Source organism: Merops nubicus, unplaced genomic scaffold (genome assembly GCF_000691845.1).
Source record: "Merops nubicus isolate BGI_N331 unplaced genomic scaffold, ASM69184v1 scaffold26042, whole genome shotgun sequence".
In the NCBI taxonomy this organism is placed as follows: Eukaryota; Metazoa; Chordata; class Aves; order Coraciiformes; family Meropidae; genus Merops; species Merops nubicus.
This window is the reverse complement of record NW_008593487.1, coordinates 5,076-18,846: the sequence shown is the minus strand read 5'-3', so window position 1 is coordinate 18,846 and position 13,771 is coordinate 5,076. Positions and strand designations below refer to the sequence as shown.

General features: G+C 38.2%; 1 protein-coding gene across 1 annotated transcript in view; it reads left to right on the top strand.

Moving 5' to 3' along the window:
* Window positions 1-3,336: 3,336 nt before the first annotated feature.
* LOC103768322 (E3 ubiquitin-protein ligase RNF19A) overlaps window positions 3,337-13,771 on the top strand; it is a gene marked incomplete at its 3' end in the record, with an annotated part of 15,185 nt that continues 4,750 nt past the window's right edge. Inside the window, exons 1-4 of the mRNA XM_008935464.1 lie at window positions 3,337-4,088; window positions 8,012-8,220; window positions 10,145-10,289; window positions 10,842-11,004. Of these exons, the coding sequence (XP_008933712.1) occupies window positions 3,472-4,088; window positions 8,012-8,220; window positions 10,145-10,289; window positions 10,842-11,004 (1,134 nt within the window). The remainder of the gene's footprint in view (window positions 4,089-8,011; window positions 8,221-10,144; window positions 10,290-10,841; window positions 11,005-13,771) is intronic.

Below are 13,771 nucleotides of genomic sequence, written 5' to 3'. Positions count from 1 at the left end.
GCATTGTGTTCTACGGCTGTACCGAATCTCATATTTTTTTCCATCTTTTTATCAGCAAAAATATGCAGATGCTGTGTGGGGTTGGGCAACATGAGAGCTGGCCAGTGTTCCAGATTGTGCTAGTAAGGCTTCTAGGATTTTGCACAGCTCTGATCATTACTAACATTGTAACATTTGTCTTCATTTATTTTCTGTAATAAATCTGCTGAATCTTTTCACTTTAGCAAATTCATCTTTGGATGTCACTAAAATGGCAATCCGAAATTACTATATAAGGAAGAGTATGACTTTTAAAGCTAGCTTTATGCATTTATATCTAGAAAGCATAACTGATGATTGTCTGAAATAACTGGCAACCTCTCCATTAACAAATCCTGAAAAAGTTTAACCGTTTTCTTTAGAAGAGCAATCTGCTCTTTCTGAGATACTGCTTATCAGATCCCATTGTGCAAAGAGAACTGTAGGATCTACTTGTCTCTTTACAGCATGGGAGAATCTCTGTTTGTTTTGTTTTAAAAGAGCAACTGCTTCATCACCAGAGCTGCTGTTTCTTGTTTTTGTACATCGGTTGGAACTGGCAGAAATGCGGTAATACAAATTCTTTCCTCTCCAGAGAAAGGGAGGAGAGGAAGGCTTGTAGTCATAGGCTTGGCTGTGTTACTGTGTTTACTTCCTACTTTTTTTTTTTTTTTTAACTTAAAAAAAAAACCAAACCAACCAAACAAAAAAAACCAATAATAATAATTAAAAAACAAACAAACAAACAAACAAAAAAAACACCAAACGAAAAAAACACACACAAACAACACAACACCATACGTTTTTGCCTGAAAATGAGTGCTTTTGTTGCTGTTCATGGACTTACCTGGCTGACACTTCATACTGTCCTGGTAGTGTCTGTGTGGACATACAAACGTTAGTAATTAGGTAGTTATAATAATGCTTTCAACATTATTCTTGCGCTTCTAGACATATAAACTTAATTTGTCATCAGGCTGTAAAGGTTATGGGATTTGTGTATCTGTAGCATGATTTAGATGCCATCTACTAATTGTGTGTATATATGATATAACAGCATGCCAAAATCCTAGAGAGAAGAATGTTCTTTGTTATTGTTGAGCAGTTTCACCTTTTTCTTCAGATAAGGAAATGTTTTAGTTGTCTCATTAAATGAGAAACAGCAGTTGTAAAACTCTTAAATTTGTTTTGGGAACAGAAACAGGTAAAGCATCCAAAATTCCTTTTGACTAGATTTTAGGCTGAAAATGTTCTCTTAGGAGGGAAGGAGTATGTTATGTTCTTGAAATATGCTTTATTTTAGACCCTGGGAATAAAATAAGAATTATTTTTTTTTTAAATATAGTGTTCTACTAGAGGTAATGTTTTCCTTTATTAGAAAAAGAAGAAAGTAATAATTTGGCATTTGAAAAAATAGAATATAGTGGCTTCTAAATTCTTTTCTTAAAGAACAAACAAACAAAAGCTTTGTGGTCCAGAATGCAAGATCTCTTTATAGCAAAAACAGACATGAGAGGGTATTTTGTGGTTTGGCTTGGGTTGTTTTGTTTTGGTTTTTTTTTTTTTTTTTTTTTTTTAAATTGTGACACTTGAGGAAGGTAGTATTCATGTGGGGTGTTGCCTTACTGGATGGTAGTACAAAGTGAGTAGTGCTGACTTGGCTAGCTGCTAGTATGTGTATATAATGTGAAGCTACAGTATTCTGAGGAGGGCCCAGCGGTGGGTTTGTTGCACACATTGCTCTGACAGCTGGACAGACCATTGGCTATTTCTGTGTTTCCTCCTTGGAGAGGGATTCCTGTTTCTGCTGCTGGCCAGTCTTCCTCTGAAACTTCCTAGTTTTGACCCAGTCCTCTCGGTGATCCAGTCCTGGAGACATACAGCACATGGTTGTTTTTCAGCCAGTCTCTAGCTGGTGTGCAGGCTGCCTGGGCTCTGGTAAATAGAGGCATTCATCTCAGTCAGGTTTTTTACCTCCCTTTGTCTTCTCCATACCAAGGCTGTATAATTTAGGATTTATATTTTTGTATCATTGTTACTGACGCTCCACATTGATTTGTTTCTACTTTGTGACTTCTAGTATCCACTTTCTGATTTTCTCATCCTATGGCAAAATCATAGAAACCCAGTGCATTCCTTTCTTGGAGGCAAGTTGGGAAACACTGAGGAAAGAGAGTGCCAGCAGTAGTTGCATCCAGATATGCAACACCTAATGACAAATCAAAAATGTCGTCTTGTTCTTTTGTTACAGAAGCAGTCCACTGGGAGTCAGAAATATTCCTCTTGTACAATCAAGCTTCCAAAAATTGGGAATATTCGCATGCTTGGGGGAAGTTGGTGTTTTTAGTTGAAGGTGATCTGCCACTTCTTGTAGCAGTCTCCTCAATTGGACAAATATAGGAAAAAGCACCTTTTTTTCTCCTCTTGGAGCCAGTCAGTTAAGCAACAGGGAACAGAAGGAAGTCCTTGCCATCATCTTCTACATAGGGAACAACTGAAACTTGATGTGTGATGGGAATTCCGTAGGTTTCTCTCTCTCTCTCTCTCTCTCTCATGTTTTGTTTTTTTTTTTTTATAAAGATCAGTATGATGAAAAATTCAAATCTCGTCACTTTAACTCTAGTCTTTGCTTGAATTGCAATATGGTAGTTCAAGGGCAAGACAGTCTTGGCTGTCACTCATTCTGCAGCTCAGCCTCCTGAAATATTCAGGTGCCTAACATTTATAAATATGCATCTGCATACTTATGAGTACTCTTAGATTTTGTGAGTATCTTGAGTTGTTTAGCCACAGAGATGCAGTCCAAATGGATTCAAAACACGTAGAAAAATACTTCCTTTCTTTTAATTAGCTATATTGGGTTTGTACGTGAACTTGCTGCATGTGTGGAAAATATAAGGTAGAGAAAACAGAAGAGTTTCCAATGCTGTAAGCCTGCTACTGGGCTTTATAGAAGACCTTGTTATGCATCTACTTAGTTGTCACCTTGGGTTATGACAATTTCTACAGATGTGTGATACACACCCCCCACACACACCCCCCTTAGGGAAGCAGGGGAGTGAAGATGCTGTTTTTGGCACTGTTTTAAGTGTAACAAAGATATTCCTTGACCACAGGGATATTTCAGGGTTGTTAAGATGAGAAGGATGTAAAGGATAGAAGAAGCTGACAGAAAGAAGCATTGAGTCACATGGTGAGGGGAATGTGGTAGTAGTGTGAATAGAGTCGTCAGAGTGCTGTGATCTTTCAGAACCAGAAGTGATGGATGTGATTCTAATCTTTTTTTTTTTTTTTTCACCTTTTCTCCTGATACAGGGAATTTCTCTAAAGAATTTGCTGGAAGCGGATACATGTGAATTTTCTGTATGAAGTCTCTCAAACAGGATTACATAATAATATGCCTATATCCTCTGAGACTGTTATTTTGATCCTTAAAAATGATTAGGGTTGTATATGAAATTTAACCCATTTCTGATGAGTGACCTAGACATGAGCTTACATCGGCAAATGGGCTCTGATCGAGACCTCCAGTCTTCTGCTTCCTCTGTGAGCTTGCCATCGGTTAAAAAGGCACCAAAGAAAAGAAGAATATCATTAGGTTCTCTTTTTCGGAGGAAAAAAGATACGAAACGCAAGTCTAGGGATTTAAATGGAGGTGTTGATGGAATCGCAAGCATTGAAAGCATTCATTCAGAAATGTGTACAGACAAGAACTCTATTTTCTCCACATGTACCTCCTCGGATAACGGAACAACCTCTAGCAGCAAACCAAGCGGAGACTTCATGGAATGCCCCCTGTGCCTTCTGCGGCACTCCAGGGACAGGTTCCCGGAGATCATGACTTGCCACCACAGGTCGTGTGTGGATTGCCTGCGGCAGTATCTCCGGATAGAAATTTCTGAGAGCAGAGTTAACATTAGCTGTCCGGAATGCTCGGAACGATTTAATCCTCATGATATTCGTTTGATATTAAATGATGACGTCTTGATGGAGAAATATGAAGAGTTTATGCTTAGGCGATGGCTGGTTGCAGATCCTGATTGTAGGTGGTGCCCAGCTCCAGATTGTGGGTATGTATTTTTTTTCTAGTGTCTACAAAAGAGTGACAGCATAAATAATGTTCATAGCATCATGCTTTATGAAATGGTAATAGCTTTACTTTAGCGTTTTGTTGTGTTGTATGAGTAGGTAGCAGGTAGAATTATCTTTTTATAATAACTTTTTTAAAAAAAAAAAAAAAAAAACACAAAAAAAAAAAAAAACCAAACCCAGAAAACCAAACCAAATAAAACCCGAAACAACACCAAAAGGCCAAGCCATAACTCGCCTTCCAAAATAAAACCTTCCTCAAGCCGGATGATTTTCCTCTGTACAGAGAGGATTTCAGCAACGTCATGAAACTTACTGGTAGGTGGCTGCTATGTATCTACAACAGGCAAAACAAAATTTAGATGTTACACTGCCAAGGCAACAGTGCAAAGCTCAAACTAAAGGGAATTAAAAATTTCATGACTGTACCTTTGACTTACTCTGTTTGTTGAAGCAAAGTAGGTATTTTGGTTTTCTAACTGAAAAATGATTGAAGGGTTTGGGTTTGGTTATGTTTTTTTCCTTCAATAAAAAGGCCTCTCTAGCTTCATATGTCTTCCATTTTGTGGCTGCTTGAGATACTACTGATTGCCTGTCAACAGGATTCTGATGTAAGATAATAATCAACTTGTTCCTGCTTATTATCTGAAGAACGTAATGTTTTAACAGTGCTCTAGTATGTAAAGAGTAGTGAAACTTGTGAATTCTGACATGAGTAGGCTGAATACTACTGAGCAGCTCATCATGTGTTTCTGCTGTTGGGGTGTCAATGCCATTCTTCAGCAAGCTGCCTTTTTAGAGATTGTCTCCTTTATCACAATGTCTAAGGGTTATTGCCATGGCTGTGGCCCAGATGTGCAGTGCACACTGAAGATCTCACAGAAGGTGGCATCTGTTTCAAAGCCTCATGGATGAAAAATAAGTAGAAAGAAGAAAAAGAAAAATGTTGGAAAAGAACAAGCAAAATAGGACTATTAGGTGGATTACCTATTGCAATATTAATGTTCAGGTGCTTGATGTTTAGTTAGCTTACAAATGTAAAGGATATCTTAAGAAATATATTTGAAATATAGTTTTGCTTTCATACTTTAAATGAAACAGGGATGGCTAATGTGGGTCAAAAGCAGGGGTAGGAAAGGTGGTAGCTTCTTTGGTCCTCTGGTCCAAAGTGGATGGCATTGCTGTGTTGTCATTTGAACTGAGAAGGAAAAAATGCCTTGAGAGATGGATGGGTTCCCTGAGTTTGTAACAGTGATGTAGAATAAAGCTGTTCAGCTCTTCAGTACTGCAAAAGAAACCAGCCAGTAGAAGGCATTATTTGATAGGCAGAAGTATGCTTTGCTCAAGTTGCCCTGAGTTTTCATGTTCCAGACAAATGCTTGCTACTCAAGGCAGGGGGAAGCATGTAAGAACTGTTAAAACCATTTGCTGTTAAACCATTTTCTCAGTGGTTCAGATACTTTTTTTAGTATTTCAGTAGTAGACTAAGGCGCTTTCTCCTTGATTCTCTTTTTGTGCCTCAGTTGTCTTGTCTCTTTAAAAAAAAAATAATCAGAAGTATCTTTAAATAGTCAGAAGTTGTAATGATAATTATTATAGATACTATTTTTTACAAAAATAAAAAGTGAGTCTTCAGAGTGATGTTAAAAGTTCTGTGCAAGCAGTGTGTTAGTATATAGCAGATATTTAAGTCATTGCTCTACAGCTGCCAACTGCATGCCTGTTAACTCTGAGGGTGGAATCCTGTGGAAAACACAGTATATTGCCAGGCAGCTGAACTGTGACAGTGTCGGTGTGAGTGGAACAAACTAGTTCTATATGGGCCACCTTGACTGTTGTTTGATAACACAACTTTTTCCTAATACATTTAATGAGGTAGGGAGACGCTTCACAGTGATAGATGCTTTCAATGCATGGGTAGTACCCCTGAGTCCCCATTACTAGTTTAAAATCAGATGAAGTTGGTTACTTGGATACTTGTCAGTGGGATCATTCTTTATGGTTGCCATCCTAAAGAAAAAAGAGCTTGTGTGATTGGGTTTTATCTTTTTCCTCTCCTTCTGATCACATTTGAAGCCTTCAGCACATTCAGATATGTTGTACAGAGGGTGTTGAGTGTTCCACATAAATTAATCTAAGAAGTTTTTTTGGAAAAAACCAAACCCACAACATAGTACTTGAGCAAAGGAGAAACTACCAGTACTGCTTCCAGCAAGAGAAGTACCTGCATGTGAATCCTGCAGTTACCTTTTTAAGTTTGGCCTTCCAGGCAGCCACCACGGCAGGAGGAGTCTGCTGCAGCACTAGTCTCTCCCGTCTGTCACTGTTAGCCAAGGGAGCTGGGAGGAAGCACCCAGAGGGAAGTAGGAAGGAGAAGTGGGAGTGGTATAGAAAGTAATAATGGGGATTTAATGTTGTGGAGCATAGAAGGAGGCTGGAGGAAGGAATTGTACAGGCGCGGAGGTTTAGGGGGAGGCAGACACTGTTCAGACTTTACTGAACAGCCTGTGTTAACCAGCACTGTTTAAAGATGTGCTATCACATACAGTGTGTACAAATTTCAAATCAGCAGACTTGCTTTTCACAGTTATGTGGTACAACAGTAGTCGTAGTTTCTAATTGCTTTGGCAGCTGTAATCAGCTTGTACACTATGCAATTAAAACTGAGGCCATTTTTTCTGAACAGTTTGACTTGTAGTACTAGCAGACTGCATTAAGGAAAACTGTTAGCAGAACCTCTTGGTGGGAGGAAGCCTCAAACATGCTGTTTTAGAACACTAATGAAAGGGATGGGATTTGCATTAAAATCAGAGCTTCAGATCTAGCTACTCTAAAATTGAAATGGCTAAATATTCAGGTAGATGTGAGTTGGAATAAGTTTTTCAGTGTCAATACTGACAAGCTATAGTTTGAGCTAATCTATAAAACTGCTATAAATTGGGCAGGGGGTAAAAGTAAAAAATTTAGTCCTTTAAAATAAAATGACATTAATTTGACTGGCTGTAAGTTTAATCTGTGCTGCAATTATAAATTTGTTGAAGTTTATTCAAGGTGGGCTGTTCATGTGAATAAAACTACATGTATGTTTTAAGTGTTTATACCAGTGGACCTAGTATTGTTGTTCTATTTAAAAGAAAGCTATTGTGTAAAATCATTGAAAAAATGACAATGGGTGTGAATTAAGGTAAGGGTGTGTAGATGTGTGCATATATATATATTAATATTTAGTCTTAATATGAAATATACACATTGCCAATATTTTCCTCACGTAAACTTTAAAATACAGACCCAGTGGAGGAATTGATTTGTGGAAACAACTCTGGTGCTGTATAGAATTGTTCAGGTAGTGTCTGATTTACAAAATAATGTAACAGCTTTGTAAACCTCAATGCTTTTGGAGCTTTTTGCTCTATAGTATTGTCAGATTAAAGGTGGCAGTGAGGCTGTGGACTCTTAGCAATTTCTGCTTTTATGGTTTGGAGTGTATTTTTTTAAACTGTCCAAGAAATGAAATTGTCTTAATTGAGAAACCAAAATCCTTATTTATAAAATATTTACTTTGTCGTTTCAGCATTTTAAAATGTAAAAAAAAGTAAACAAAACCATCTTTTTTCAGTTTCCTTGTCCCACTGCTCTAAACTATGATTGCTTTGTGACCAGTGCTGCATTCAGCCTTAAATATGGTGTGTTTCAGTACTGCATGAAGTGACCATGGTAAGGTAAAGCAAAGTGTTGGTATGGAAGGTGGCAAGGACATTAGGTGGCCAGCATGGGTTCAACTTCTCATGTCCACTGCCTTTGTACCTGCTTCAGCTGCTCTGACAGCTGTCTTGTCTACTTTGGCCTATAGACAGGACTGATTTTTATTAATAAAATTATCTTTTGCCCCTCTTGATCATTCAAGGTATGCTGTGATTGCTTTTGGATGTGCCAGCTGTCCCAAACTTACGTGTGGGCGAGAAGGGTGCGGAACTGAGTTTTGCTACCACTGTAAGCAGATTTGGCATCCAAACCAGACCTGCGATGCTGCTCGCCAGGAAAGAGCTCAAAGCCTGCGCCTGAGAACAATTCGTTCTTCATCTATTAGTTACAGCCAGGAATCTGGAGCAGCAGGTATTGATGAGTAGGATTCTGTTTCTATAAAATATCTTTTTAGTACTTTTGCATAATTAACTCTAAAAAGGAAAGAACTGAACAGTAGCATGCCAGATGCTAGTTGCTTTGTCTTTCAGAGCCATGAATACACAATTTTAAGTTTGAATTAAAGTTAATTAAATATTCTGATTTTAAGTACTCTGACCACAGCTTCTGATGTCAATCTTACAGGCTTGTCAGCATTTTAAATTCTTCTTTTGGAGCTGAAAAATGTGAAGTCAGGGGAACTTGCTGCAAAGCATTCTCTGTGTTTGGCAGGCTGACTTCGTTAATTGTACCACTGAAACACTGGGGACACTTTTCTCTGCTCTAGGTGAAATTTCACAGGGCTGCTAATAATAACAGTTGTTGAAAGTAAAACTTGAAAGCACCAACTTTCTGCTTTGGAAAGAAACTTAGTCTGATGCTGCCTCTGACGTTTGTTAATACTAATTTCTGTGTTTCAATAAAATCCTCATCTGTCTTGGCCAGAAAGTTTTGCTACCACTGTAAGCACATTTAGAAAGCAGTTTCATCTTCTTAAAACTCTTGTTTATTTATAGCCCCCCAGAAAAACAGGATAAACTATTCAGTGTAGTATTTTTCAGAGCAAGAGTCCAGTTTGCCTATTGATAAGAACTGACTCTTAAGTTTCACCAAGCCATCTTATTTGGCAGCTTTTGTGTTTGCCTGACCAAATAAGGTAGATTTTTGGGGAGAAGAATCTCTCTTGCACTTAGAATATAGTTAGAGCCGTTGTTCTCCAATTCAGCCCTAAAACTGGGAGTCTAATTTCTTATTTGTGATGGCTCATTTTAACAAGGCACTTCATCTTGTCTTAAAAAATCACCATCTTGCTCTGGTTTTTAAATAAATTTTTAAAACAAACTTTACATTAACAAGCCAGCTGCTTTCCTTGCCCTTTCAGGTGCTCCCACGGTGAACAGCAATAGCTCTGCCATACCTGTGGTGTAAGAACTTGGCTCGGTTTAGTTAATTGTCCTATAGGTTGTGCATCTGCTCCCATCTGGGGAGCTGCTTCCTGACCTTTTGCACTGGAGTTGGTAGAGGTACTGGTTCTGCACCACTTTGGCTATTCTTTGTGCTCAGTATAACTCCTGCCTAGTAGCACAGGGGTAGTAAATTTGGACATCTGCAGTAGGAGCTCCAGGCTATTTCTGCTGCTGCTGTGACTAGCCTGTCCCAAAGTGCAGATGCGCACCAGTGATGTGAAAGAGTGAAGATCAAAAGTGTGGTTGTGTCAGTATAAAAGTGTTGCACTGTTGCTCAATGACCGTTAGAGCTAGTCACTTTACTGCATTTCTTCAGTATTTGACTTGGGAACAAGGACAGCCTCCAGAATTTTTTTTTTTTTTGCTACAGTATTTTTTTTTCTAGAGAATAAGTGTTAAGTGGGGTTGTGAAAAGAACTCAAGGATGTTGGTGATACCAAAGAAATGCACTTAATGTGGAGGCAGAGATGGATTTAAGGTAAAAGGAAGAAGTAATGGTGAAGACTGAATATTCACGTGAAAGATTCATAACAGCATGAAATGTGAAAGAAGATTATATTTAAAGAGACCATATTATCAGTCCTGTATTAACATACATATTTAATGTACGATTAACATATATTGCATTAAGCTTAGAAAATCCTTGAATCCTTCACTATTCAATTCCTTGAAGGTGATCTAATATGCAGTGTTTTCATTACTTTTACTTGGTCCCAGGTTTGCTAATAGCTGTCAAGTCATTGCCAAATAAGATTCGTAAAGCAAACTTATGATAAACTTCTTCCCTTTTTCAGATAATGGTTCAATAAGTTTTCCCAAACATGTGTATGTTTTGATTAAACTATCTTGTCTAAAGAACTGATATGATCTTAATATTCATTTTTGAACAGCTGATGACATAAAGCCATGCCCACGCTGTGCTGCATATATAATAAAAATGAATGATGGAAGCTGCAATCATATGACTTGTGCTGTCTGTGGCTGTGAATTCTGTTGGCTATGTATGAAAGAGATCTCAGATTTACATTATTTAAGGTACATGTAAGAAAAAAAGTGGTTTATAGTTTGTTTTCTGAAGTATATAGAAATAGATTCCTGGGTGCTATAAGTCTTCCAGTTGGAGCAGAGAATCACAGATGTAGTATCCATATTTGAAAATTGTTAGTTTTCAGTGCATTTATTTGAATTAGTGCTTTGTTACTTTGTTTTAAAGTTTTTTTTCTTAAGTTTTGTGCATGCGATGTGTACTTAGTACAACAAATGAAGTGTTTTTGATGAACATACTCACTGTTTTTACTGATCTCTTAATACTGCTGTATTATCTTCATAGTAAGTAATAAAACTGTGTTAAGTTGCCTGTGAACCAGAGACTGGCTTGTGGTAATACACAATATGGTTTTCCTTAGATTGCAAAGTATACTCTAAAGGAAAAAAAAAAAAATCAGAAGAAATTGTAACTGATTTGGTATCCATAACATCTGAAACTTGAACCTAAGAACAATGATTTTGTAACTAGAGAACAGTTCAGTACTGTATAATCATGTTAATTTATTTACAGTGTCGTTACAATTTTCTTCTTTCTATTAGCCCATCAGGTTGCACATTTTGGGGAAAGAAACCATGGAGCCGTAAGAAGAAAATACTGTGGCAGCTAGGGACACTTGTTGGAGCTCCTGTAGGAATTGCCTTAATAGCTGGCATTGCTATTCCTGCTATGATTATTGGAATTCCTGTGTATGTGGGACGGAAGGTAAAATGTGCCACAATTCTTGACACCCTTCAGGGTTTTACCTTGTGCACTGTATGGCTTGGGTAATAATATGTTCAGTTGGCTATCTTCACCAGCCCTTAAAAAAAACAACCCCCCCTCCCCCCAAAAAAACAAACAAAAAAACAAAAAAACAAACAAAAAAAAAAAAAAAAAAAAACAACCCCAGAATTGTTAATGAGTATTTGTTTCAATTGTTACTGGAAGGAGAAGCAATGTTTTTAAGAACATACTTCCCCTTAAAACAGAGCAAAATAACACACCAGTTTCAGATTTCTGCATCTTACCATGAAAGCTCTCGCATTCTTTTTCAAAATTGTATGTTTTAACCTCTGGTTTCCCTTGTGTCCCGTAGAATTAAACAGTACTTAGAGGAGAGTCCATGGTGAAATTAAAGGGAAGAGACTTAGCCAGAGGCATAAGGAAAATTGGGAGTGGCATTGACAAGGAACTATTGGAGAGAGTCCAGTAGAGGGACTACAAAGATGAGGGAACTGGAGCATCTCTCTGGTGAGGAAAGGCTGAGAGAGCTGGGGCTGTTTAGCCTAGAAAAGAGAAAACTGAGAGGGGATCTGATCCATTTCTGAAGGACAGGGGTCCAGAGGGTGGGGCCAGACTTTCTGGTGATGCCTGGCAACAGGCACAAACTAGAACATGGGAAGTTCCATTTGAACATGAAGAAGAGCTTCTTTACTGTGAGGGTGACAGAGGACTGAAACAGGCTGCCTGGAGAGGTTGTGGAGTCCTCCTTCCCTGGAGAGATCAGGAACCGGCCTGCATGCCATCCTGTGCAGCCTGCTCTAGATGAACCTGCTTTGGCAGTGAGGATGAACTATATGATCTCCAGAAGTCCCTTCCAAGCTGTACTGTTCTGTGATTCTGTGGGAAGGCAGGCAAAAAGAAAATCCTTCTTATTTTTCTTAAAAGGAGATAGATACCAATATTTTAATATAAAATTCTGCCAGTGCCAGTTTGTGCACACACACATTTGAGTATTTCTGCTCGGCCGCTTAACTGCCTTGGGCCAGGTCACCATGAGGAGCAGTGCTCAGTGCAGGTAGCTAGACAGCATCTGTCTGCATGTTACTGTTTGTGGGAATCAGCTAGACTTCTGCATCAGAAGGCAGTTGATACATTTCCCTTGAAAAATAGAACTACTAGCTTTTAGTGTAAAGTAAATGACAAACAGCAAGGCAAAAAATATAATTACATCTCCTATTTGCAATTTCAGGGTAAAGTAGTAAGTCACCTGCATCTTTTGAAATGGCCTTTTTGAAACGATGGATGGATTCAGCAGGTGCTTAGTGTTCAGTTATGTGTCCTGGGTAGCATCATCATCAGATGTGTTTTTCCGCTTTTATCTGTGTGGATCCTGAAAGTGACTGGCACAGCAGCCTGATGCTGCGTGTGTTTGGGTGGGGTATTTCACTCTCACGTGAGCTGTCGCTGCTAGACAAAGTCCAGGGATACGGTTCTTCCACTGTATTCTTTCATCTTTTCCTTGTAGGCAAGTACTCTTTAGAGTAGTTTTTGACCTTTCTATTTTGTTTTGCTTTAGTCACATGCAGTCATTAGACCCTTATAATTTATAAGAGGAAGAAAATAGCATTTGCCTGTTTCAAATTAATATTACATGTTCTGATTTTCTCATGAGATTTTGGGATAGCTCCTCATCACTGAGCATCTTTGAGATACTAATGGGAAAGTCTCAGAAAGTTAGTCTGTGAGGGCAGTCTCCTGAGAATTTCCTTTGCACCTCAGTGCTTAACGATAATTTTTCAGTGACTCCTGCCATGTTTGCACTTTTCTTCAAAACATCTGATTATGAGATTCCACAGGCTCTACAAGTCTGCTTTGTTAGTAAAAATGTTTTTTCTTACATTAATGTCCCTACACTGAATTCTTATTGCTCTGTCTTCAGCTGACATAAAAAATCCTTCTGCGTTGCAATATCTGCTACATGTTTGATGATTAATTCCACTTTCATTCTTATCTACATGAAAAACTGGAAGTGCTAAGTTTCTTTTTGACAAACTATTTTTAGACTTGTGATTCTCATCTTCTCTTTTGGCTTTTCTTCCAGTTGTTTATATACCGCCTTTGTTTTTGTCCAGTTTGAATACAGCGGTGAAGCTGAAGCATTACTGCTGATGGGCTAAATGAAAGGGTGATCCTGTGCATAAAACTGCCAGTTATCTTTTTGTCAACAGCATGCTGTTTTCATTTTGTGGACTCTAAAAGACATACTTTTGCCCACCATACTGGTGTTTTAATTAGGTAATTAGCTTCTTCCTAAGGGAACTCTTGAACTTGTTACCATTGTGTGCTGCATCTTAGTCCTTCCAGGTAATTTTTTTTCAACTCCTCAAGACTAGTATGAGTTCTGGCATTCTTGCAACCCTGCCAGATTGTGTTGGCCTGAAATTAAACACACACATTCTTCTCTTTCCATCTTCACAGTTAATGAAAATGTTGAATACTCTTGGATCCAGGGCATATGTCTTGGAGAAGTATAGAGTGAAGAGCTTTGATTTGGGGAGAAAAAAACCTAGTGACAACTTGGATGTTTTCTGTCACATAAAGCTAATAGTTTTTTCTATTCCATTTTTCATCCTGGACCATTATAACCTGTTTGTCTGTCATACAAGAAAATGTCAAAATTTTGTTCCAAGTCAGTTCATGACATCTGCTTCTCTCCATCCTCAAGGATAGTTATCTTGTCATAGAAGAAGATGAATTTGATGTGATT